This window comes from Cucumis sativus, chromosome 4 (assembly GCF_000004075.3).
Source record: "Cucumis sativus cultivar 9930 chromosome 4, Cucumber_9930_V3, whole genome shotgun sequence".
Lineage (NCBI taxonomy): Eukaryota > Viridiplantae > Streptophyta > Magnoliopsida > Cucurbitales > Cucurbitaceae > Cucumis > Cucumis sativus.
The window spans coordinates 2,655,207-2,683,019 of NC_026658.2; the positions used below are offsets into that span (position 1 = coordinate 2,655,207).

The window sequence follows — 27,813 nt, forward strand, 5'->3', positions numbered from 1 at the left end:
AATCCTTCAACCATCTATTCATCAACCCATTTTGTAAAATCGAACATTAAAAAATGTCCAAGCAGATTAATGATTAAGAATTAATGCTTTAAACTGATCAAAAGGAATTATCTAAATTGATTGACTTTTATTAATCTTCCTCAAAGAGATGCATGATCATTTATTCACATAGTTCTAAAAAGATAACTCCTGGTTAGTACTTTAAAGTGAACTTAGTCAAGTAATATTGACATGATCTCCATTATACACAAAACTGTTATACTCCCCAAAAAATTACTCAAACTACAAGTTTCACAAGATATTGTTCAAACAAAATCTAGAAAATGGACACAGGTAAGAGTTAGAATTGATTTAATTGTTAGTTCAAAATTAGACTTTTTAGTTCTTCACGTTATATTTCTAATTAAGCTCTCCATTATTGAAGTTGAAGTGATGCTCATAAAACATGACAAAAGCACAACCAAAGGAATTGGATATTGCACTTTCAAAAGGACAATGAATCTTTTAAATAATTGGTTATTTGCATCATTGCTTCTCCATCATAGAACTCATCCTTCTGAAGTCCACGATGATACTGAATCAATTTAGAGTTCAAAATTGAAAATCGACGTTAAAATCAACCAGCCAGAAAGAACCACAAAGATCGAAAAAGAACCAACTACTGCCCAGCATAGTCAATCAATATTTGATTTGTTTAATTCGACATTAAAATCACCAAACCGACAAAATCAACCCAGATAGATCGGGTTAGTCAGATTCTTCGGTTTCGAACTTGAACCCCTAAAAAACGACAATGGAATTTCTTTGATTTGTTTAACACCGATTTGCAGCTGGGAAATCTCATACCAAGCAAGGTTGGGTGCATGAGGCCAAATCTTTTGTATTCCAATTTCATTCTCTGGGAGTTTCCAAATCCAAAGTACATGATATCTCAACATTTCATAAAAAGAAACAATGATGATAAAAATAAATAAATAAAGGGACAAAACGGTCCTGTAGCATAGAAATACAACACATTAGACAAAGGCAGTGAACAAATACCTTCTCTTTTCACCAATAATCTTGATTTTCAAAATGAAAATGAATAAATTTGGACTCCTTAGATCAGCTTTTAGGATCCGCAGCTTCACTATGTATTGTTTCAAGAATAATGTTACAACTGTTCATGGAGTTTGCATCAAGTAGACCATGGTTCCACAACTTGATCATAAACAATCTCCAACACCTGCCAATTACCCCACAAAAGTATGTTCAAAATATAAAAGATGACGTCAATTCGTCAACGGGTTTTTCAGATATAGAGTTTACATGAAAACGGGATTTAAGTATCTCAAATTATTCTCCATTTCATGCAAAAACAGAGGGAGAATGTTATAGGATTCACACAATGTCATGTGCTCATATAATAATTTAGTTAGTTGATGTGATTATGCAATGCACTACATTCTCCTCGAGCAGGACAGGAAAAAGGCAGTATGATAACATCTCTAGGCACAGTAACCTTCGTGAAGTGGTATTCATGTTCAGAAAGGATTTTTTGTAAGGAAAGATTGAAAGAAGTTGAAGAATTTGTGGTTCATAACACCACAAAGAGATGAGAAACTACCATAGTAGAGCTGGAGTTTTGACAAGGTTTGGTCCGTGTAATTGTGAAAATGCCTCGCAAGCCCAAGGGATATGGCCATCTGCCAGCACCCTATAAACGGATAACACTATGAAAATTAGTCAAACAACAATACTATATATCCACGTATAGCATATATAGCATATACATCCACCATATTTCTTAAATATTCCTAGAAAAAAAAAACATATAGAACTATATGTTGTAAGCCTCCTTCCAAATTTTAATGTAAATTTGGACCTACTTTTTTTTTAATCTTTTTTGAGAAGAAAAGATCCATGTTTATTGATATAATGAAAAGAGACTAATGTAACAGAGGAAGCAGAATTTGGGAGAAAACTTACTGACTGCAGTAAATTCCTTTATTTCTGTATGTGAAAAATATTTACATCAACCAAGCTTGGTATTTATAGATGCTTGGTAGCAACTAATAACTGTCTAACAAATTAACTAATACAACTAATAACTGTCTAACAGATTAACTAATACAACAGAAAATAACAGTCTAACTACTTTTATTGTTAATACTCCCCCTCAAGTTGGACGATGGATGTCTTTCATTCCCAACTTGGATATATGTCTGTTTAAGGTAGATGAAGGTAGTGCTTTAGTGAACATATCAGCTAGTTGTAGGCTAGTGTTGATAGGTAAAACCTTTAGAAATCCTTCAACTATTTTGTCTCGAACAAAATGACAATCAATTTCTATGTGTTTTGTCCGTTCATGAAATGTCGGATTCGAAGCAATAGCAATGGCTGCTTGATTATCACAGAAAACAGTGGTTGGCATCAAGGTCTTTACTTTAAAATCAGTAAGGAGCTGTGTGATCCATACTAGCTCACTGGTGACTGATGCTAAGGCTCTATATTCAGCTTCAGCAGAGGACCTTGAGACGGTTGGTTGTTTCTTAAATTTCCAGGAGATGATGGAATCCCCTAGGAAGATACAGAACCCTGTGATCGATCTTCTAGTGTCAAGGCACGATCCCCAATCAGCATCAACGAAGGCTTTTAAGTGAAACGAATCAATAGGTTTTATTAAAACACCTTGTCCTAGGGAACCTTTGAGGTACTTCAATAGGTGATGAGCAGCATCTAGGTGATGTTTAGTAGGTTTGTGCAGAAATTGGCTTAAGCGGTGAACAGAGAAGCAAATATCAGGTCTGGATATTTGTAAGTATATCAGTCTGCCAATTAATCTTCTATAGCAAGTGGCGTCTTCCTCAGTCAGTTGTTCTCCTTCAGATTTACATAGCTTCAGATTAGGATCCATAGGTGCTACAACTGGTTTAGAATCAAGAAAACCAGTATCTTCTAGGATTTGAAGACAATATTTTCTTTGGGAGAGCATAAGTCCTCGTTCAGATCTTGATAATTCTAGACCCAAGAAGTATCTTGCTTGCCCTAGGTCCTTTAATTTGAAGTGTGCCTTCAAAGAATCTTTGACTGAGTTGATATTCGAAGGAGATGGTCCTGTTAGTAATATGTCATCAACATATACTAATAATGCTACAAAGGTGCTTCCATTCCCCTTAGTAAATAAGGAGTAATCAGCCTTGGATTGGATGAAACCATGTGAGGATATTGCTGCTGCAAATTTTAGGAACCATTGCCTTGATGCTTGTTTAAAACCGTAAATGGACTTATTTAGGTTACAAGCCAATTTCTCTCCTTTGTCTGGTACTTGAGATTGGGTAGGGTCATGTGCATTTCTCCAAATAAGTCTCCATTGAGGAAGGCATTATTTATGTCCATTTGGCTAATGGACCAATTATAGGATGTGGCAAGAGCTAAGAATATCTTCACAGTGCTTATTTTCGCCACTGGTGAAAAGGTATCCAAAAAATCAATTCCCTCTTGTTGGTTATAGCCCTTTGCTACAAGTCTTGCCTTGTATCTATCAATGGTACCATCCGGTTTGCACTTTACTTTGTACACCCATTTGCTGCCAACGGTGTGATGATCCTTTGGAATGGATACAATTGTCCATGTATTGGTTCTTTCCATGGCTTCTATTTCCTCAGCCATAGCTTTTCTCCAAGTCTGATGTTTCACAGCTTGGTGATAATATGTGGGTTCATAGATGGAGGTAACATTGAACATATAGTTCTTATGGTGTTGGGAATAGGCATTATAGGAGAGGTATTGGTTAAGGGGAAAGGGAGTTGAATTTTGGGAGGTGAGGTTGCAATGGAAGTCTTTTAGGTAAGATGGTGGGTGGTGTGGTCGGGAGGATTTTCTGGTCATGATGGGAATTGGTTCTTGGTCAGTGTTACTGGTTTCTTCTGAGTTACTGATATGTGGATTTTGATCATCAACACCATGGCTGTCTTCAGGGGTATCATCTGTCGTAGGTCTTGCATCAATACTATCTTCCTTTTCTAGGCAATCAAATAGAGGGCATGGTATGACGAATTGCTCAAGGAAGTCATGGGAGATGGAAATGTCCTTTTCTTTGATAAAATGAAAGGGAAATAGTTCTTCAAAGAATAGGACATCCCTAGATATAAAGAACTTTCTCTTGGCTATGTCATATAATCTGTATCCTTTGATGCCTGGTGGGAACCCCATAAAAACACAAGGTTGTGCTCTAGGATCAAACTTAGATCTGTTTACTGAGGGGGTAGAGGCATAGGCAAGACACCCGAAGGTCTTAATGATGTTGTAATCTGCTTTCTTCTTGAATAGAGCAGCAAAGGGAGTGTTATTTGATAGTAATACCATAGGCGTTCTGTTGATCAAGTATGCAGCACTCAGAACACATTCTCCCCAAAAGATAAGAGGAACCTTTGATTGGAACATCAATGCTCTTGCTACGTTAAGAAGGTGTTGGTGTTTTCTTTCCACTACTGAATTTTGTTGAGGAGTGTAAGCACACGAGAATTGATGAGTTGTTCCAGTTTTGGCAAAAAGATCCCTGAAATTCAACTCAGGAGCATTGTCAGATCGAAAGACCTTGATGACTTTTGAAAATTGGGTTTCAATTAACTTGAAAAATCTAGGAATAACTTGTAGGATATCACTCTTATGTTTCAAAAGATATACCCAAGTGTATCTAGATTTATCGTCTACAATGGTGGCAAAATATGAATGACCAGCATGTGTTGGGGTTTTGAAAGGACCCCATATGTCACAATGTATAAGATCAAATATATTTTCAGCAATGTTATTCAATATAGGAAAAGAGAGACGTCTTTGTTTAGCTAAGGGACAAATATGGCAGACTTCTTTACAATTTGGAAAGTCAGAAATTTCTATCATCTTAGCTAACTCCTTTATTCTGCTGATAGAGGGATGTCCCATCCGTTTATGCCACATAGAGGCCGAGACTTTACACATTAGTGCAGTGTGCTGAATGCAATTAACTCTTTCATTTTTCATTCTGAGTAGGTAGAGCCCATTAGTTAATTCAGCCTTCCCAATCGTTTTCAAAAGCCACTTGTCCTGAATAAGACAATTAGAATCAGCAAATGATATGGCAAATTTGTCATCCTTGAGGAGAGTACTTACTGACAGCAGGTTATACTTGAAGTCAGGAATATAAAGTACATCTTTCAGGACTAGATCATTTGATATGAAAACATCTCCTATATGCTCAACCTTTAGACGAGTCTTAGTGGGCAAAATAACAAACATATTCTGGGCGCTATAGAGATTTGTAAACATAAACTTGTCATGGCAAATATGTGAGGAAGCACCAGAGTCAATGATCCATGTTAAGGGATCATTGAGTGAGTTAGAGAGGCAAGTACCTGCTATGTGTGTAGTCTCATTTTTGAAATTCTCACCATTTTGAGGTGTGTTGAGATGAGTTTGAAGCATGCCCAGAAGCTGTGTATATTGATCACTGTTGAGACTAGCAAAAAAGGCAGATTGATTCCTCTTAGAAACTTCTGTCACTTTGTCATTTCCATCTTGGATTGTGTTGTCATGTCTTTGATGGACAAAATTATTGTTGTTGGCAAGTCTATGTCCGGGTGGGTAGCCATGTAACTTGTAGCATTTGTCAGCAGTGTGTCCTTTATAGCCACAGTTGGAGCATATAGGTCTTGTATCTTTCTTCTTGGATTTATCAGAAGAAAATCTTCTTTCAGAGTTAGCCATCAATGTGATGCTCTCAATGGAGGGTGAAGATCCAATGGATCTTTGTCTTTCTTCTTGGATGATTAGAGAAAAGACTCTATTTATGGGAGGTAAAGGATCAATCAACAAAATTTGGGCTCTAATTTGCGAATAGGATTCATTTAATCCCATGAGAAAGGTCATTACGAATTCTGCATTCAAGAAATCGATCATTTTCTTTGATCCTTCACAAGTGCATTCATCCATAGGACGATATTCCACAAGTTCCTGCCATATAGTGGTGATTTTTGCATAGTATATTTCAACTGATAAACTTCCTTGTGTAGTGGTTACTAGGTCCTTTCGTAACTGGTATATGTGAGGTCCATTGGACTGTTTATACCTTTCTTTCAATTCATCCCACATCTCCTTTACGTTTCCATTATAAACGAGGCTTGCTGCTATCTCTTTTGAAATAGAGTTGATAATCCAAGAAGCTATCACATCATTGTTGCATTTCCAAGCGGATAATAGATTACCTTCTGAAGGTTTCTTGATCAGGCCGGTGATGAACCCAACTTTGTTCTTTCCAGATAAGGCCAGCATCATTGCTCTACTCCATGATGAGTAGTTATTCGATCCTGCCAATGGTGTAGAAACAAGGTTGGTGGTTGGAGTGATGGAATGATGAAGCATGAAGGGATTTAGTTGGGCGTCAAGATCAGAAGAGGTAATCGGAACTGAGTGGTTGGAGCTGCCGGACGTCGAACTCTCAGGTGTCGTCATTACTGTAGACTACACGAGGGTAAAGGACGTTCGGGTTTTATTCTGCAACTCTTCTTTGCGGAAATAGCTCTGATACCATAACAGAAGAAGCAGAATTTGGGAGAAAAGATTACTGACTGCAGTAAATTCCTTTATTTCTGTATGTGAAAAATATTTACATCAACCAAGCTTGGTATTTATAGATGCTTGGTAGCAACTAATAACTGTCTAACAGATTAACTAATACAACTAATAACTGTCTAACAGATTAACTAATACAACTAATACAACAGAAAATAACAGTCTAACTACTTTATTAACAGTCTAACTACTTTTATTGTTAATATAATGCTCGGTGTACAATATTAAGAAACAAGGAGAACAAAACACAAGAAACGCCAATCAAACCCAAAACAGCCAACAAGGACAACCTACAAAACGAAACCAAAAAAAGAAAAAAACTAAATGAAACAAACAAAAACAACAATACATGCGAAAAAAACAAAACAAAACAAGAATAACAACAATACATGCAAAAACTGTTATTTTTATTCTGACGATAAAAGCCGAGAACAGTGTCCATTGAATTAATTACCTTTGCTTCCTGACAAATGAATTCCACATATGCATCATTCGCTTCTCATCCCTAGTTACGTCAACAAAATCATCGAGCATCTACATCATTGCAAAATCAATTTATGTTTTCGTTATATGACTAGGACAAGGACAAGGAATCAAAAGCTATTTTATAATCTCTCCAGAAAGTAACGAAGAGACCAATGGCAAGAGGGTCTTTGTGAAAATTAAAACGGATTTTACTTCTAAAATAAAGCAGGACAACACTAAATGATCCCTAAAACCGAAAACAAAAAAACGCACATGACTATTGCTACAAACGATCACGTTGTCACACTTGCACTATTGGCCTCGCCCATTCTCCACAACTCCCTCCATATTGACCCACAACTGGTCTCGAGTTAATTTTAACACATCCATACAATCTCGACTACCCATTACCAATGGATTAAGGAAACATAAACCACAGCATAAAGGACTTCCTAGGCAAATGTAAGAATCTAGACAACGTACAAATACCCTTAACATCTAGTGTAATACTATCATTGAGCAAAACACTACTAGAATAAAAGAAAGAAATAAAAAAGAGGACCTCGTGAGAGAGAATCACATCATTACAAGGTAACAAACCCCTCTTAGCTATCAGATATCATCAAAACTTCAAACCTTACCCGCCTATCTTCTAGATCTGCAACATCATCATCAACTTCATCTTCGCTATCTCGATCAGATAACACTTGTTCCAATGCCATTGGCTTCAAGTACGTCATTAAATATTGGAAAATAAATAATTAGACAACTAAGACTCAGATATGCATCAAACAATAGAACAAAACTAAAGATCTAAAAGAAAAGAATTCCAAATGACTAACACATGACATGTAAACTCATAGAACTTAGCAATACCTACCTTTGCAAGAATCCCATCAACTCATGACATACTTAAGGAGACTGCAAAAAGTACCAAACTTTTCCAAACAAGCCAAAATTTACCAAACTAGACAGTCAAGAATAACATGTAGATATTAAAATCTAGAGATAGGTTATCTAAGGCCTAGATCAGTAATATAACATAGTACAGTAAGATACAACAAACAAAAGAGTGCAAAGGAATTTTTATGATTGAAGTGTATTGAACAAGTCATCATGCCAGTCATACCCAGGTGGCATGTGCAATAATGAAGACAAAGCTTATAATCCTGTGAAGGTCAGGTAGTTCCAATCACTCATCCTCCATCTGAATGGTAGCTTACACTGCCACTTAGTTTGCAGGAGGCTAAAATTGCTAAATCATTAGTCAACAAAACAAAGGCTAATGAGTTGTGGGTCCTGATACATCTCACCATCCGACTATGGGAGCCAGTAATGCAAAAAAGAATTGTGTTGCACAAAAGCCCGTCTATTAACCACATTATTCTCAGGAAACCTTTCACTTCTTAAATTCTTCACTATCGCCTTATTTCTACTGTAAATAAGTAACATGAAATAAAATAAAATAAATTTGTTATTTTTCTTCATGAGTTTAAAAAAAGGAGGAATGCACCTTAATGTGCTTCACTGCTTCTTGCTTCAAAAGCAGCTACACAAAGAGAACTACAAATGAATATTTCATGGGTTACCTATTGAACCAAGTCGATAAGATAAAATCTTCCTTATCTTGTTCCCATAATCCTTAGTTTTAGCATATTCAGCCGTGTCTTATTAGCTCAGTAGCCAAGCAGTCGCCCAATAGAACTTGTTCTATGGTCAGCCCTCATTCAAGCATTTTTAGGATACTTTGAGGCAAAAGAAATGATCGCATTTTCAGAGCTACTTTCTCGCTAGATTGTTTTGTGGATAGAGTTTTTCTACAGCATTTTCTTGGTGTAAATATCAACATGTTTATATTATGATCTAGCTTATTTAATCTCAAATTTGGGAGCTCTTTTGTAACGCACCAAGAGGAGTTGGGAGTTTTTACTCCTTTGTTTCTTATTCCACAAAAGCGCGCGCGCGCAAGAACAACAAGGGTAGATCGCCCAAGCCATGCTAGCACAGCATACTTATATTCGAACCCCACAGTCCAACTAAGCTTCTCCTCAGATGAAAGGATTGAGGTGAACTCCTATGCAACTTCAACTTTGCTTTTTATAATTTCATCGATCAAACTTGACCATCACAATCACTAAAGGACTTGAGAATAAAGTATTTAAGACAAAAAAAAAAAAAAAAAAATAGGTTTCAGATATCGTCTAGAAATTAGGATAATTTCTAGAATTTTTTTAAGCATATATATCATCAGAATCCAGGTACGAAACTAACAAAGGAATGCAAAAAGTGGATGGAAAAAGTAACACAAAATACAGATGGGATACAGATGCACAAATACTTCCCATCTGTTGTGCACCATGAAAATTTTACACATCAATAATAAGATAAAAAGGGAATTCACCTGAGCTCTGTGAGAATGAAAGAACTGTCTCTTCCTTAGGAGGGTACAGCTAAAAAACAAAGAAAACAAAGATAAAAATCATATCAAAGTTCATATCTTTTAGCTACAGAACAAACATGGTAACAAAATAAGCCTTTCAAAATAGTTGATCTAAACGGAAGTACAATCAATTCCAATCATCCTCAACTTAATGGGATAATAATGCTCTTAATAAGCAACAGAAATTGATGTCAGAACTCAGGAGAATAAGGGCTGATCAAGAGCAACCTAAATGTCAAGCCAAAAATAAACCTAGAAAGGAAAAGGATCAAATATCCTAGTTTAAGAGCCATTCAAGCATCTCTACTCAAAGGTCGAGATCAATTATACTTTAAATTTTTGTTTCCAGCCACTATCTCTATTGGGGGATTACTTCTCTTGAGTCATAAGTTCAAATTAATAGTTTGAAACGCCCCAGGCCCAAGATTTGGAATCCAAATTCAGCAATTGATGGCTCGGACATTCCCTTGCGACCCGGTTATGTCATCCTTGCTTGTCTTAAAAGATCCTTTTTGTTCTTGGGCATACAGAGCAAAGAATTAGCATGATATGAGATGGTTTTACCAATCAGTAATACTTTTTACTAGCAGGATCTAATGTTTTAACGAAACTGAGTACCACAAATAATAGTTGTGCCCTCAGCACATCTCTAACATTATTCTTGATAGGACAATCCATGCAGGCGTAATATAAAGAGTTATAATCGCGTTCATGCACAACACAAGCAATCCGTCCATGAAGTTCGGTCATGAACAAGTGGCTCCATGATTTTTCTGTCTTGAATGTTTCTAAGAGTGAAAATTGCCCCCGAAAACCAACACCGATCCTTCAGCATGCTTTGTTCTCACTCACATGCTTCCTAAAAAAGTTCTCAAGTCACCCATCATAAGATTGCTCTAAGCGAAGCACACTTATCTATCAAGTTTTTATGATTAAGCTAGCAAAAAAAGGATGGTAACCTAAGTCTTTCTTGACCATACTTTCATATCCTTTGGATCCTTCTCATAAGGATGTGGCTCGATTCATGTCCCCTCCTAAACTTGGGTCATTACATGGTTTTATTGCGTTCATTAACAAGATTTAACTACCTTTAAAGAAGATGCACAAAACTAAAAAATCGAGCAAAAACAGTCTATCCCCCCCCCCCCCCCCCCCCCAATCTCACAAGGTGGCATTAAACCCCATGACCTCTAGCTCCGAAACCTTCTTTACCCGATCTCTCTAAAACCTCTATCATTTCTCTCAATCCAAAAACCCAATAGAAAGAAAAGAAACTCGATAAAATAAGTAAATTTCAAGTCATTTTAAAATTATAGCAAGATTTCCTCATTGAACCAAAGTTTAACCTCCCATTATATTTTTCTTTATCAAGGAGTCAAATTTTTGCCTTGATGTGGAGGATGAAAATTTTCAAGGTGAAATCTTTTGTCTAACTGGTTCCCCATGGTAGGGTTCACCTTGGACACGTTAAGGAAAATGCCTAATTTGATGAGGTTGTGGCGTTGAATTTTGTGTAAAATGACTATTGAGTACCTGGATTATAAGTTTTGGGGTCTACTAAGCCCATGTTTGTGTTGACTTGTTTCTTTTGATAAGTTTGGTACTGAGTTGGCTACACATAGTGCTTGTATAGAGATGATCAAGAAGTTCCTCACTCACTCCCTTTGAGGAAAGAAGGAATGTTTCTCTTTTCTTTTTTCTCTTTTTTTTGTGATTTTGTGGGTTCAAGGAGAGAGGCATAATAGAATCTTTAGAGAGAAGGAGCTTAATCCTTCTGACATTTTGCCCCTCGCTAGATTATATGTTTCTTTGGGGGTCTCAGTTACGAAGTCTTTTTGTAATTATTCTCTTAGTTTAATATTTCTTCATCAGAGACATTTTTTGAGGGGAAGAAAGGTTGTAGGTTATGCAAGATTTCAACTCGAGTGCATTGGCTAAAAGGGAAGTGATTGTCTATGATGCTTTCACACAATAGAAACTCAACATGAATTCATATGAATCTTAATAGAACTTGCATCAAGATAAAATATCTGCAGTGGCAGAAAAAAAACATGTAAAGCATACTGTCTCGGGTCTGCACGTTCAATCGATAATTTTCTCGTCTTGGCAAATTGAAGCATAGTTGGTGCGACATTGTGCCCTGATATTGATTGTACGCAGTCAGGATCATAGGATGAATGCAGAGTGGTACTTAAAAAACCTGCAATATTAATGTTATATGTGACATTATCTAGAAACATTAAAACGTGGATACCAGCATTCGATGGTGGCATTCTCACCTGATATTTGAGCCTTTTCACCTTTGCTAGATTGAGCATCTGAAACAAGAAGGTGGTTGCTCAATAATGATATCTGTACAAGAAGGAACTACATAAAATCAAGTGCCAGAGGCGGCCAAGCTAAGAAACTCTCTCCAAAGCCCTTTTTCAGACTTGAGATAGAATTGTCAGAGGGTACTATTGGAAAAAAGATCTCAACGACAGTTTCAAACAAAAATAATTAAGCAAATTATCCTGCCAAGAGAACATCCATTTACGTGTAAATCTGGTCTCACCATCCTCAAATCAGAACCTTAAAGGATAACTGATACAAAAGTCAAGGCTCAGGTTTCGTGAGCTCCAAAGATGCATATATATTAGGCTAAGCTCTAGAACATTCTCCATATCTATGTACTTCATTTCAATAACACAACTGAACTATAAAAGGTGCATTAATACTGTTGACCATTCTAACATTTCTTCAAATACCCTTACTACTAAGTAGGTGGATGGAAAACATTTATCCTTACCCCATCATTTCCCTCTTCTATTATCTCTCTCTTCTCTCTCTCATCTGCTTCAAACTATGGCCTGACACTTCTACTTCCAATGATTTAACAAAACAAAAATCAATGATGACAAACTTGTTCCTCATCTAGTTCATTCTCCTGATAAGCTCATAGATATAATTCTCACGATTACCAGCATCTCCTTGTTCAACACAGTAATTCCTCTTCTTTTCCAATCCACCCAAAGGTGCCTTCACTTAAATGCCCATAGGAAGTTATTTGCCTCTTTAAAATGCCAAAGCCTGCTCCACAATGGAGTTTAGCTTTCCATAACCCCAATCTCTTAAACTACTTCCCTTCTTTTCCATTCTCACTTACAAATCCCTCATTCTTATTTCCCTCATGGACTACTCCGGGCTATTCTGGTCCTGTGGTTTATGAAGATGTGAAGTATTATTAAATCTAGAACTTGGTATACGAATTTGGTACCATGGAATGACGAACTAGGTTGTTTTACATGCGAGAACTATATGTTAATAATCTTATTTGTTGGGTATCATGCTATTGTTGCATTATTTATTGTCAATAAGATCAACTCACATTTGTAGAATGTGAAATTTGAAGTCATTTTTCATTGAAGTTTTTGTTTCCTTGGGAAAATAATTCTTTTTTTTTAGGATGAAAACACCATTAATTGAGAAAAAAAAAATGAAAGAATACAAGGGCAAACATAAAAAAACCAGTCCAAAGAAGCAACCCCATTAAAAGAAAGGGGACCAACTAAGTAAAATGTTTCCTACAGAATAATTACAATATCTCTTTGAAATTGAAGACCAAAGAGACACATGAAATATAACCAAAGACAAAATTTCACTATGCATCCTTTCCCTTCCCCAGAACACTCGATCGTTCCTCACCCCCAAATGTCCCACATGACCACACACACCCCGGCAAACCAAAGAAAACCCCTTTTATCTCTGAAGAGCGGATGGAGGAGGAACTCCTCGATCGCCGCTTTGACACTCCGCAAACCAATCAAACTAATACCGAACTCCTGAAGGAAATAATATATTGACAGTTAACTTGCCATACTATATCCATTTTCACCCTAAACTATCAATCTAATCAGATCTTAAAGTATCTTTTATATTTGGTACAAGTTCTGCACATGCATCAACTAATTTTAAATGCAATGTGGAGCCTCAATAGAGCAGAGGTATTTGGAACTGAAATTGGAAGAGGGGAAGAACGGGTAGCTTTAGAGATTGGAGAATGGAAGAAGAGGACTAAGAGGGTATTAAAGAAGAGAGGGGAAAAAAATGAAGAAATAGAGAGTTTTAGGCGATGGATTGTAGAAAATGAGAGGGGAAAGTCAGGAAATGGAAGAGGGAAAGAGAGTATGGATAAACTTTTTCTATCCACGTACTAAACGGCAAGTGTACTTTAATTTGTTGAAAGGTTGGGGGCATTAATGGGACCTTTTAGGTTTTAAGGTTATTATTGAAATGAGGTAGAAAATTCAAGACTATTTTCTATTATTTAGCCTACAAAAAGAAGCATTTTCTCTGAATTAAGGTTTTAATAACAGGAAGCTAGAAACTATTTATTGAAATGATGAAAGTAAACAAAAGAGAGTAGCTCAAGAGCCAAGTAAAAACAATTTTAAAAAAATGTGTGCGGAGTTTCAAGAGGAAGTTACAGAAGTGGCAATCTCCTAAATGTTTTCTAAGAAACCCTTGGACAGCCCTGATTACTTCTAACAAAATTTCCCACAACCTTTAAACTATCAGCAAAACTCTAGGACAGAGCATCCCCTACCAGGATACGCTTCAAACAAACCATTTTCCTACCATTTGAAAGACATGGTTGACAAGGGTGATCACTGCTTTTGCATGTGAAGATAGCTATCAGTGTAGACAGGATTAAAAGCCAAACCAACTAAAGGAATGTAAAGAGGATTCTGTGCTCCATCACAGAAAGTTTTCTCTTGATGGAAATGGTGTAATTGCAACAAAAATTGGAGACAAGGTAAGTAGGTCATATAACCCACCTTCAATTGGTACAAATAATTGCCAAATCAATTTTGCAAAAACGACTACGATGGCTCTGTTAGAATACTTTCTAACAAGAATCAATATCTGAAATATATTGAGACTTAATGAAGAAGTACAATATGATCCATGTTTATGGTACTTGGGACCCTATCTTGAGAATACTACTCAAGACCTAACTATTCAACAACCTCCTATTTTGTAACCACTATTCTTAGTAACAGCCTAATTATCTAATTACCCTTATATCCCTAACCCTATACTAATCTTGGTATCTAACATTACCCCACCCTTCAAAACACCTTGTCCTGAAGTTGTGCTTACAAACATGATCACAAAATTGGGCAACTTTTTTTTCTCTACCAACAATCCCCAGCAGTCTGCTCTTCAATGTTGGAAAAGAAATCCTTCCCTTCAGCTTTGGAAAGCTCTTGGCTCCAATTAGTTCCATTGACTTCAGCCCATAGTCCAGAATCATCTTCCTTCAGCCCATAAAGCAGCCCAATATTCTTGAATCTTCTCTTTTCCAAACACATTGCCATAGTTAACCCTTTGCATATCCCTAGGTGTTTAATTTTCAACCTCTTCTTCTCTACTGTGCTAGGCCCATAATCAAATTGTTGTGCCGAACTCCTGTTATCTTGGGCAGCACACCTTTACCCTCCTTAAAAACAGCCATGAGCTTCCACCAGTACAAACCCATAATCAAGCCCAAAATCATACCGTTGCTGGTTTCATTCCCTACACCCACCTACAGGCACGTTTTTCTTCTCTTCCATTTCTGGAACTCACCACCCTCTTCATCTACAAAATGCTGGGCCTCCAATGTTTTATTTAGAATAAGTTGAAGCCCATTCGAAATGGTAAAACCCAAGATTTTGGTGTTAAATTATTTTGCCCTAACCCTCTTTCCTATCAATTTCCACCACGTAATTGACCCCATATCCTGCTTCTCCCACCTCTACACGCATTTCACCCCTATTCCAGATCACCTTCTCAGGCTTCTCCTGCCATTATCAGCGTCGTCGACTGCCGTAACTCGGCATTGACTGCCATGACCAACACTTCCACTCTCATCGACTTCCCCTTAACTCCTTCTGGCATAGTCAACAGCAATTCAATCTGCCGAAGTCTTCGCCATCCCAACCATTGAACTGCCGACGTCTTCTTTCTTCAAAACAGACACCTTCTACTTCTTTGAGCAACAACTTTTTCTTCACTCGAGTCTTCATTTCAGGCCTCACAAGCAATTGTCGTCGACCTTCCTCTATAGTTCCTTCTCGGTCACTCTTCACCAACCTCTTCATCATCTCTATACAGCCATTGCAACCACGCTTTCCTCAAGATTTTATCTTCCACCATGCTAGTTGTCGCAATTTTCTCTTCCTGTTGTTCTGACACATCTCCGCTAGTGTTAGGTATTTCTTTATAACTTTCTTTTCAACTGCCTATACTATTTGAAGAGAGATCGAGATCTTATTGAAGTCTGAGGGACGAAGAGACAAGCATGCTCACATGATGAAAAAGAAAACCAAGCGCGGGTGGAGGAAGAAAGTTGTAAAGAAATATCTAACACCAACAAAGGAAAAATATCCAAGTCTATGGAACTTGATAAAAACATCCGCAAACTTGGATCATATTTTGTAAAGAAGACAACGCTCAACAGAGAAAAACCAAGTGCGGGTGGAGGGGGTCCCAAGTACCCTAAACTTGGATCATATTGTAGTTCTTTTTCATCATGTGAACATGTTTATGGAACTTGGGACCCCCTCTCTTGAGAATACTACACAAGACCTAACTACTCAACAACTTCCCCTTTCTTCACTCACTAACCTCCTATTTATAACCATTACTCTTAGTAACCGCCTAATTATCTAATTACTCTTGTACCCCTAACCCTATACTAATCTTGGTATCTAACAGGCTCCACCGAAATAGCGATCCAAAAAATTGCAACTCCACACTCTACCAAAAATAGTGGCACAGAATAAGCCTACAAATCTCAAAAGGTAGTACAGAAGAAAATATAATGAAGGAGAAAAAATAACGAAGAAGCACATACCATCCGCCTTGTCCGAATATTCAGACTCTACAACAAAAGGATGTATGTGCTTTGCACTTTGAACTGCGCTCTTAGCCTTTTTACGTCTGAGAGGCCTTGAGCTGAAAAAACATATTTAGCGATAAAAGCTTCTCATTAACATCAAGGGGTTAAGCATCATAACTTATAATATCCAAAATTTCAGAGTCCACATGACTTACCAGAAGAAGAATGTTTGCTGCTTTGGATCAATGCCATCTGCGATGATCTGATAGAAAATCAACTACTGTCATTGCCAAGCCAACACAAATAACTAGACCTTACTAAATACTAAAGCGCCTTCTTTCAAACAATAGATTATTTCTTAATCTGAAAGACTGAATCATTCCCCCTGTTATAAAGATACTCCGTGTCCTTCCAACAATATATAAGGCTACCTATTATCCATCAGTATAGGAGGAGGGCAATAACGTAATTGAGGGAGGAAGTTAGTTATGCATGAGTGAGGAACATAAATATTATGTAATGATGAGGGGACCACGAGAGAGGTTAAAGCGTATTTTGGGGAAGGAAAGGGTAGTATAAGTAGCTGAGGTTGTGTTCCCATTTTCTTTTAGCTGGGAATTAGTCTGAGACTCTCACAGTGAGAAAGGTTTGTAGTCTTAGGGGTTTTCTTCATATCAATAAGAATTTGTATTGTAAGGGAAACCTTACACAATAGGATACAACTCTTGGCGTATTTAGCATCAGATTCAGTTTTATGTGCCTTCTTTGTTAATGAGGAAACAGAAATTTCATTGATAGGATTCAGTTAATGTGTTATCCACTGTAAAGATAGAAGTTTTTACTTGAGACAGCAAATACACATGCTTGCACAATATTGTAACTTTACCTTTCCAAATTATCTCAAATCAAGGATTGTAAATGTGGACCAATCTAAAGTAAATGAAGAAAGAAGTAAACAAGTCCTAGACCAGTAGATGTTATATCGAAGAACTGACGTATGCATGTTGGTAAGAGAAGTACTCAAATAATACATCTGAAACTGTTCCTACCTCAGACCTCCAAACATCAGTCTTCATGGAAACGTTTACAGCTTGGTACTCTTCGGTTACCTACCAAAACTTGATCAAATCAATGTTTACGCACCCACAAATAGATGATTAAAACCTATTTGATATTCAAGAAAGTTACTAACCCAAAATTCAAAGTTGAAGAGATCGTGTAATGATAACAAGTGGCATCTCAAGCCCTGTAAAAGAGATAGAATGAGTTCTTTAACATTTCACATTCACAAGATTTTTAACATTTTACATTCACCAACATAGTTCTGCTATGTACAGCCTCACATTCATAGAAAGAGACAAAATTACCTTAAAGCTTGCACATTTGATCAAGCAAAATGGACAGGAAAAGTCTTCAGTTACTGCAAGTAAAAATGCAACGTGAATAAAGTCAAAACAAGCAACATAAACAGAGGATAGAAAGGAAACAAGTGGTGACAGGCAGAGAAGGAAGAGAAATTTTTTTCTAAAAGTAGCATCATTAATTGAAGAAATGGTAGTCTATCATTAATTGAAGGAAAATCACAGAAATAAACAGAACAATAATAAGTCACCCCCATAAGTGATAAAAGAAAGTTTCAAGATAATTTTCCAACCCCCTCCCCCCATATCAAAATAAAATAAAAGCACCCAATGTAACTAAAAAATAAAACAAAGACATCCATCTTGATAAGGCTAACCCCGTAAATACCTGATAATTGGAGAGGGGAAAAACAAAAAATGAGACAATTGTAAGCAAGGGAAATACCACACCTTCAGTTTTCTGCAATCTGTTGTTGTAGTATCTATAATTAAAAATAACATTTCCTGCCCTCAACCTGAAACATAAAGAACAAGAAAGCAAATGTAATGTATACATTATTCCATAAACATAAAACCATTTTGAATTATGATCTGATCAGCAGCAAATAAACAATTTTTGGACAAAAATTGCCACAACAAATTTTGAGACATACAAACTAAACTAATTTCCTGAGAACCAGATACAGATATTACATTTCAATGTCCAGACCAGATTACAGGCACGTTGACTAATCTTACGGGACAACCAGCCTGACTCTACTGCATTTAGGTGTTAGTTAAGGAAACTCGTAGGAAATTAATTTCTAGGTAGGTGGCCACTGGCCACCATGGATTAAACTCGCGACCTCTAATTTAGTTATTGAGACTAATTGAGACTATGTCTTCTTTTTTACCATTAGGTCAACCCATGATGGTTAAGACCAATTTATTCAATCATTAAACTCTCAGCTAAATTCCTAGGTGAATTGCTTAGTTGTTGCAGAGGACACTATATTGTGCAGAAAAGTAGGGGTAAATGAACTTGGACAACTTTTTCAACATTCCTGATGAAACTTTTAGTTCAATTAGGAGTTCAGTTCTATTTTACTCCCAGATAAGTTGTTAGTTTGTTTAGGAGTTTATATTAGGAGTCTTTAGTGTCTTAAAATCCAAATTTGATAGGGTCCCAAATTCTGATTGGAATTCTAGGTTTGCGATTTTTTTTTATATATATATTTATACATATATATACAAAGGCATCCAAAAAGGCAACCCAGAAAAAGAACTCCACTAAAGAAGGGGTTTCCATCTAGGTAAAATATTTTCTATAGAATAGAATTCAAGGACACAGATGTACAACCTATAAACAGATCCTGTTCAAGTAAGGTCGTAAAATATTTCCTATAGTGTAATTACAAAAAACTTTCGAAGCTGAAGCCCAAAGAGAAACATGAGACCTCACCAAGAACCAAACTTGACAAGGGGTCCCTCTCCACACCCCAAACACTTTATTGATTTAATGGAGGTAATTCTAAGTCTGCATTTGAATCCAATGGGGGTCCAGATAACTTCAGTTTATTCGTTCCAAATTTTTAGTTTGATTTTCCATACAGGTAGCCAAAAAATCTGAATGGATCAATAGTTGTGAAACACCCTTCATCCTCTTTTTAAACCCCAAGAATTTGATACCTTAAGAAATCCCATGTGCTCAAATAACACGCTCAGAGGCATAAAAAAGATATTGACTACTGCCGTTGGATTTTGTGGAGTGCCCGTTTGCCCATTCTCTGCGAAACAAATGCTTGAGTTTGTTTGGGTTATGTTCAGCTCTTGATGGAGAATGTTGCATCATGATTGATGCAGTGCACCTGTGCTCGTAAATCTCCCATTCCAAGATAAAGGCTAAGTTTTTTGGCAGACTTGTTTCCTTACCGTGTTGTGGGGAATTTAGCTCAAAAGGAATAGGAAAATTTTAGGGAGGTTAAGACTTAGGAGTTCGTGGGAAGAGGTTGGGAAGGTAGCTAGGTTTAATGCATCCATGTGGGTTTATTGTTTATTATCCAACCTTCTGCAATTATGACTTCCGTTTGATCCTTTTGAACTAGTCTGTTTCAATTGTTAGTGTTTGAACTTCTTTTTCATTTTTTCTCAGTGAAAGCTCAATTTCTTACCCACAAAAGTAGTAATAATAATCTTAAGTTAACTTGATTTATTTCCTACCACTTTCCTAAACCTGAGAAGAATGGTCAAAGAAGTAACGATACTTTTCTTTATACTAAGAATTAAAATTGCTTTGAAATGATCAAATATACAAATGGAAATATCCTAAAGAAAACACCAAGAGAGCTACGAAAACCCTCTCCAATTGGCACAATCTAAAAAAACACCATAATTATTGATTAGTAAAAGCTACATGGAGAGAGAAGATCTTCAAAAGAAAGAAACAAGAACAAAAATCTCCCCCACATCAACCCCTTGAAGATCGTTCAAAAATGAAATTTTCCGCCTAGCAGCAAGAAGCTATAAAAAGTTATTATAAAAGCTCCCTGACAAAGGTAACCTCTATGATAACTGTGGTTCTTGATTTTGGTTTTTGAAAATTAAGCTTAAGACACCCCTTCAGTAACTTTTTAAAGTTGTTTTCAATATCTAATTCGAATTATCAATTCTAAAAATAATTAAGAGAGAAAAGAATGGTTATTAAAACTTGTTCCTGTTTTGGGAATTTAGTCACAAATTCAAGTGTCTTTTAAGAAAAATAAAATTTATAGCAAAAAAATGACAAGGCCACAATTATTTTTTTTTTTTTTGAAACAGAGACAAGCATCTTTATTGATAGTAAACTCAAAATACAAGAGAGTTATCCAGTGAGAGTAATAGAAAATCCTAGAAAGGGGAGAGAGAGAGGATCAATAGGTGCACCCGAACATCTCAACTAGGTTGACTCCCCCTTAGCACCCTCATCATATCCAAAATAAAATAAAGATACTAAGGTCATGCAAAGTTATCAAACAGCCTTAAATTACAATGATGTTAAAAATAAATTGATTGATTGATTGATTTTTTATATTAAAAAAGGTAGAAGGAGGAGGAGGAAAAAAATAACCAAACAAAACAGAGGAAAGGGTAATACCGAATCACATTAGACAGTGATGAGGAAGGTTTTTCGTTGTACGTGTATGAATCATATGGAGATTTATCCCTAGAACCAAGCTCTTCTGCAGATATTGTTACCTGTACTTGATGTGCTGTATGCTTTTGAGACCCAAAAATTAAAAAAGAAAAGCAAAGATAAGTGAAGCGCTGAAAATACTTGATATCATGAGTAGAATAAATTAAAATTGATAGTCAAAACAGACCATAGAATCAGAATTATATGGAATTTGAAATCCTACACACTTCTCTCCATCGACGCAACTTGTCTGCAAGACATAAGATAAAAACTAATAACATAGCAAGTAGTGAATAAGAGATTTGAGTGTTATCGCCAGCTAAACATAAGTAAGCAGCAAGCAATGAAATGATATAAGAATAGATTTTAATGGAAAAAGAAAAAACAAACAAACATTTGATCAAACCTTCACAACACAAGAGCGCATGTCAACGCTTGACATAATCTCAGCCCTCTGTCCAAGACCAAAATTTGATGAATTCTGCCATGAAATGTAAAGTGACTCCAGAGGTATCTTGCCCCATAAGCAGTAACCTGCAACCGCTACCTCCAAAGAAAAGCAATTGTAAAAATTTCAAACCCTTACACACATCTACAAATTCATTGTATTTTTTTTATATAAGAAACAGTATATTCAAGAAAACAAAAAAGAACAGCCTAAGGGCAAGGAATGAGAGGGCCCTCCCCGAGAAGAACTAACATATAAGCTTCCAGTTGTTGTAAATCATAGAAATGGTATAATTACAAAGGTGTTTGTTGTAATTGGTCCTTCACCAAGAAGCTGCATGTTGAACCACAGTCCAAAAAGAATCAAAAAGAATTATATTTATCATCAAAAATTTACTATTTCTCTCATTCCAAATGCTCCACAAAAGAGATCGATTAGTGCATCTCCACAGGATGTTACCCTTCGGACGAAAAGCTTTGCTATTGACCCCATCAAGCATCCAACTAGCAGTCTTGCTAGGAAGACAGCAATCCAAATTTAAAATTCTGAACAAGAAAGACCAGCCTTTCATTACAAATTCACAATGTAAAAATAATTGGTCCAAAGTCTCCTCATTTCTAAAGCAAAGGCAGCACATAGATGGATTTAGAGTGGCATAATGAAGCTTTCTTTGGAGCTTATCATGAGTATTAAGACTTCTATAAGATAGGGACCATAAGAAGAATTTAACCTTTTTCGGGACTTTAATCTTCCAAATAGTGCACACCAAGACAAAGGCGATAGGAGATCTTTTGGTTAAGTTAAGAAAGGTAGACTTCGTAGTGAAAATTCCAGAAGCATTAAGCTCCCATTTAAGACTATCGCACTCACCATTCAGACCGAGCAATGGAGACTTTCCAGAATAACAGCAACATTCCAAATTCACTGTCCGACAAATTTCTTCTAAGACCCGAATTCCAGGACTGGCTGGCGGTACACCAACTAATGTTTTACCCATCTCCCAACATAAAAGCTGCGAAATTGAAGGATATTTCCCTATGCTTAAAAATACCAGCCCACAATCTATAAGACCTTCCCATATTCGGCAATTTAGTAGGCCACCCATTCAACTCCAAACCATAAATTGCCACGATTATACGCCTCCATAGAGCATTGTCTTCTTTACAAACCTTCACAGCCATTTCGTGAGGAGAGCATTGTTATTTTGACGAAAGGACCCAATTCCAAGACCACCACAACAGATCGGGAGTGAAGCAGTGTCCCACTTAACAAGGTGGACAACCAGCTTACAAGACCCCCATTCCAGACAAAATTCCTAACCGTCTTTTCATTCCTATTAATGACACCAACTGAGGCTTGCATAAGAGAGAAGAGATAGCAAGGAAGGCTATTCAAAACCGACTGAGCAAGGGTCAATCTACCACCTTTGGAGAGGGAAATACTTCTCCATTTATCGACTTCAATCTGAACCACTCCTCAAAGAATTCCAAACATCCTTAACACTGCAGGCCCCGCCCATAGAGAAGCCTAAGTAGGTGAAAGGGAGGGAATCCACTTCGCATCCAAACTTAGTAGCAAAAACATCCAGCTCCACGCTTGCAAGGTTAATACCTATGATAGAGGTTATGGACAAACCAAACCCCTAAAGTTAACCACAGTCCACCAAGCCTCCAAGTTTCCAGCATCCCAAGAAGAAAAGAGAAATGTATCATCCGCATACTAAGGTGCGTTAATTCAAAGGGAGAATTTCCAAAGGAGAACCCCTTGATGGTCCTCTTCTCATTGCAATAGTGAACAAGGCTACTTAGAGCGTCTCCTACGATCGTGAAGAGAAAAGGGGCAAGCAGATCTTCCTGACGAATACCCTTTTTGGCTATGATCTTTCCCCAAGGTCTACCATTAACAATTATCGAAAAATTAGTCGACGAAAAACAGCCCCAAATCCATCTCCTCCACCTTTTACCAAAACCTTTTAGTTTCAAAGCCATATCAAGAAAAAAACCAGTCAACCCAGTCGTAGGTTTTCTCAAGGTTGAGCTTCAAGAGGGCTCCTTTGCAGCCTTTCAAAAGCCATTCGTCCACTGCCTCCAAGGCAGTCAAGATAACATCAAGAATTTACCTTCCTTCCACAAAGGTCATCCGAGTGTCACTAATAATAGAAGGAAGGACCTTTTTAAGTCTCATTGCAAGCACCTTAGAATGATTTTATAAGGAGAAATTATAAGACTAATGGGTCTGAAATCTCTAACACGGACAGCCTCTTTAATTTCTGGTAATAAGAAAAACAGATGTGTTTTCTTTCTGGGAGGCCCCTGATCATTTGCAAGAAAGAAAGAAGGGCAAGAGAGGAATTCAGCTAGGTCAAGGAGATTGAGGTTGTAGGGACCATTGGGTGGTTACGTATTTCAGCAAAGGAAATTCTATGGGGACGACGATGGGAAGTTCAAAGAGGGTTTATAACGGAAGAAATGGGAGTGGAGAAATTTGGCTACAAGGCTGAAGCTAGAAAAGAATTAAAGGCTGTCTCGAATGTGCTTCGGTATTTTATGCTTTTTTTATTGTGTTTTCTGTGCTTGTGCATTTTCTCTGTTCCAAGACCATCATTGCCACTTGGACTATAGTGTTCTAATTTCTAGAATCGTCAACATATCAGGGAAGGCTAATATTCCCATCTATTTTGGATATAGTTGGGTTTTCTTGTTTAAAGAAGATCTAGAAACCTAACATTTTTTTCTTCTTTTTATCTTTTTTTTTCCTTTTTATTTTTAATAAGATAAACTCATATACCTAGACTTGAAAGATTTCTGCTTGATTAGAAACAGAATTCCGATTAAGATTAGAGGGAAGAAACTGAGGACCACAGCAAATTTTTTAGAATATTTGGAACAGCTTTTATCAAATAAAGTTAAGATCATCATGTGGGGGATTTTTTAACAGCATGAACTCTCATCATAAAGTTCAAGAAAAAAAAACTAGAGGCGCCTCTCCCCAAGTTGATGTACTTCATGCAAGATCAATGAACAAACTCAGAGTACCTTTTCATCGCCGCTCAATGGCTCCTAGGTTTTGGTTATCCCTTTTCAATGTCTTCAGCTGGCGTAGTATCTTTCCCAGTAATTCCATTAGCCTTCTACATAATTGTTTTGATGTTCATCTCTTCAATGCTGAAGCTAACTTATAAGGATATATCTTATTAGAGCTTTCTTTGGACTTTCAAATTGGAAAGAATCTACAGAACTTTCTTGGAAGCCAAGAGGTTCCTTGCTGTCTGGGAAAATGAAATATTCGCTTATTTGGTTTTTGCTTATCCAAACAGTCTTGCAACCAAGGGTTTAGCACTGTACTCTGTGGTTCCAATAGTTCCTCATCACAAAAGTAATAGCACTTTAAAAGCAAAGAACATACCAAATGGTTCTTAAGTATCGCTTGTGGCAAGGGTAGCATCCCATTTTTATCGTACTCTTTTTTTATATAACTGATTACCAAATTACTTCTAACTTTAAGCCCAATAAGCGCCAAAATTTTAGTGCTACCAACAACAATGGATTATATTTTGACTCACCAAAATCAAAATAAGATGTGAAATCATATTGGACAGTGAATTTCATAAAAGAAGCAACTCAATGGAGGATAAGGCATACCAGGAACAGATCTCATGTATAAAGGCCCATCAACTGAATCTACTCCAGACAAAGTATTTGCAGATCCAACTGCAAGTTATAGACCAAATATAAAAAAATTCATTGTATAAATATGGCCACCAGTAAAAATTAAAATATGAAGACCTACCACAGCTGACAAATAATATAGCAAGTGACCCAGATTTTGCCTCCACAGCTAGCTTGTTAATTTCAGGAAGGATGAAATTAGCTATAACTTGAGAACTGCATTCCACTCTGTTAATGCCAGTTAAGAGGCAAGCTCGATTGAAGCGATATACACCAGAGAACTATTGGATTAGAAAAGGAATGAAGGAAATTTATAATTAGATACAGTAAAAATATAAAACAAACAATAGGATGCACAGTAAGCACCCATTTAAAATTCAGGATACCACCTAATAACCAATTTGCAGTCAATGATCAAACAGAGCTGAAATTACCTCAGCAACTGCAATATCAGAGACTAATCTTCCCAAGATGACATACATAGGAAACAGATTTTGTGTCTGGCCACCTACACTTGAAGTCCTAGAGATTGAAATAGTCATCTGGATCCTAAAGATAACAAATTCAAGAGATTCAGCACGTAATAAATTCAAGACTCAGAATCTGTTGTAAAAAAAAAAAGAACAAGCACCGCTAATGAAATAGAAAGAACGTAATTGACAAGAGACAAAGCCAACAATAGAGGCATAGTGCTTCAAGTGGAATACCAGCACACCAATCTAAACAAGGGGGCAAGAAAGACTTCATGCTAAAATGAAAATTAAACAAGGTTCTTCAATGATGTTTTGTTCTAAAAAAATAAAGCAATGCCATTAACTAAAGCAACCTAACTTGCCGAACAAAAAAGTCCAAATCTTTTCTTTTCGTGAGGCTTCTGTTTCTGTCACCCTCACTCAGACAATTGCCTCCCCTCACTGAAGCCACAACCTAAACAACCCTTAAAAGATCCCTCATTCCTTTAATTTATCTTAATCTGATATTTCACAAAACTAAATCTTTAGCATACCAATATTCTTTTTCTTTTTCTTTTCTTTTTTTCTTTTACATGTGCGCCACACATAACCAAAAAAAATATTAGTGAACACAAAAATAGTGAAAATGATAACCAAAGGACTAAATGATATTAGCCTAACCAGTGCTAATTCTTCCAATGGTTTGATGTAGACAACTTTTAGAAATAGAGACAAAATTAACGGCCATTACCTTCTCTTGTGTTTTGTCTCTATTTTGTACCTCAAACATCTTTGAAGAAAGAGTGGCTACATACAAACAAAAAGCAAATATTAGTACAAAATAGGCAAAACAATGTAAGTATGGCAATCAAAAATTTATTCAAGATAAATGAACATGAGATAGATGGAAACACCATTTAAGACTATCTGAACAGAACTTTCCATATTGATGGCAAGTTGTTATTTCGGGTATTGCCACATTATATCCATCATCTATTAACTATTAATTGGGGAGAGGAAAAAAAATAGCTAAGACGTTACATTTCTAATAGCACGGCGCTGAAGAATGTTATAGAGTTCAACTGGCTTGCAGTAAAGTAAGAGGCTCTCTTCTGCAGCAATTTCCTCTTCTTCAGATAGATGAACACGAGATTCTACACGGCACATCTGATCTGCGTTTCTGGAACAGCTGGGAGAGCAACTAAAGATTACTAATAAGCAAACAACAGTGACAAGGTTGGAACAAGAAGAAAGAAGAAGAACAAGAGCAGCCACATAAAAAGGTAGACAGCCAGAAATCATGGAGAGATGCGAAAACGAAATTTACACATCTCTCTAAAGCATATAAAACTTAGGCACTGCAGATTCTTCTCCCAAAATCACAACCCTCCCTGACACAACAACTTCTTACACTAGTTCTCCCATATGTGTTAGTGCTTGTACCAGCAAGGAACTATGATTTGAAGCTACGCAGTACATCCGGCCGTAAGAAGTTCTAACTTTTACAGCTCATCTGAATTTCGAAGAAGTCAAAATAATTCTCAAATGGTATATCCTTAAAAAAAAAAAAATATCAAAGCTACAAACAAATCTTTCTTCATTTACATTTCATTAGAGAACTCAAGTTGAAATGACTAGGGGAAAAAATAGCACATACGAAGTTTCACGAGCCACGAGAGGTATGCCAGGCATTCTTCTCCAGCAATTCCAATTACAATCTCATGGCAACTATAGACTCATAAGGCTTGACGCCCCCAACACATGCCCTTTAAGCTTTTACGCATCAGCAACAGAACACTGCAACATTTTAAACGATAAAAAGAGAAAAAAAAAAAAAAAAAAAAAAGGACAAAGCCTCGACACTAATTCAAAATATCACTACGCAAAAAAAAACAAACAACACAAGAACCCCCACTATTCGCTTCGCCACTGACTTCCATAAATTTGAGCTCGGATAAACTGATGTGAGCTTCCAAAGCTCAAGCATTTAGAGTGTAGGAGCTTCTATTTAACAAAACGGGGAAAACCCAGTTCTCAAACAATTGTATAAGTTCAAAGTTCGAGGAAGAACACGTTTGAACAGAAAAATCAAAACTACAGACATAGAATTAAGCTGGAGGTAAGAAATGGAGGTGCAAAAATGGGGATAACAAGTGGAAAGTTTCGAAGTTAAACATGGACGTAGCTCCATTGATAGTAAAAGCTTACCTACTGAAGCTCAGAGTTGTCGACGTCGGTTCGAGCAGAGAGAGCGAGGGAAGGAATCGGCGATTGCAATGAACGAAATAGATAAAAGTTGAACACTACATTCGCGAAACTGGGCAAAGTAACATTTTACTTTAATTGCAAGAACGCCCTCCCAATTTTCATTT

At 36.7% G+C, this 27,813-nt stretch overlaps 1 protein-coding gene across 16 annotated transcripts; it reads right to left on the minus strand.

Annotated features, from left to right (window-relative positions):
- Positions 1 to 476: 476 nt before the first annotated feature.
- On the minus strand, positions 477 to 27,803 carry LOC101213607 (polycomb group protein EMBRYONIC FLOWER 2). Of its 16 annotated transcripts, XR_004216333.1 has the most exons (24): positions 27,099 to 27,238; positions 26,853 to 26,954; positions 26,483 to 26,642; positions 26,193 to 26,248; positions 25,424 to 25,538; positions 25,111 to 25,270; positions 24,963 to 25,031; positions 21,280 to 21,416; positions 21,061 to 21,123; positions 20,835 to 20,956; positions 18,173 to 18,237; positions 17,729 to 17,781; positions 17,554 to 17,607; positions 17,411 to 17,470; positions 16,577 to 16,623; positions 16,377 to 16,477; positions 11,776 to 11,814; positions 11,561 to 11,696; positions 9,458 to 9,506; positions 7,698 to 7,781; positions 7,046 to 7,125; positions 1,607 to 1,696; positions 1,042 to 1,225; positions 477 to 898 (listed from the first exon to the last, which is right to left on the minus strand). XR_004216333.1 is itself a non-coding variant. In XM_031884772.1 (23 exons), exons 2-23 carry the CDS (start codon positions 26,918 to 26,920, stop codon positions 1,105 to 1,107), a joined length of 1,929 nt encoding a protein of 642 aa, XP_031740632.1. In that variant the 5' UTR covers positions 26,921 to 26,954; positions 27,099 to 27,238; the 3' UTR covers positions 584 to 1,104. The 16 variants fall into 16 exon arrangements, 13 of the variants coding, with proteins under 13 accessions (XP_031740632.1, XP_011653094.1, XP_031740639.1 ...); XM_031884772.1 differs by having other exon boundaries at positions 584 to 1,225; XM_011654792.2 differs by lacking the exons at positions 477 to 898; positions 26,853 to 26,954 and adding an exon at positions 27,650 to 27,803 and having other exon boundaries at positions 906 to 1,225; positions 21,280 to 21,407; positions 26,483 to 26,621.
- Positions 27,804 to 27,813: the final 10 nt, after the last annotated feature.

Excerpts from the sequence above, each read along its gene's own strand:
- LOC101213607 (XM_031884772.1), bottom strand. The coding sequence starts at position 26,920 with ATGTACTGCGTAGCTTCAAATCATAGTTCCTTGCTGGTACAAGCACTA. Across the intron at positions 18,238-20,834 it reads TCACTGTCTAATGTGATTCG|GTTGAGGGCAGGAAATGTTA; the intron begins GTATTACCCTTT and ends TTTATGTTTCAG. Across the intron at positions 9,507-11,560 it reads GAACGTGCAGACCCGAGACA|CTGTACCCTCCTAAGGAAGA; the intron begins GTATGCTTTACA and ends TTTGTTTTTTAG.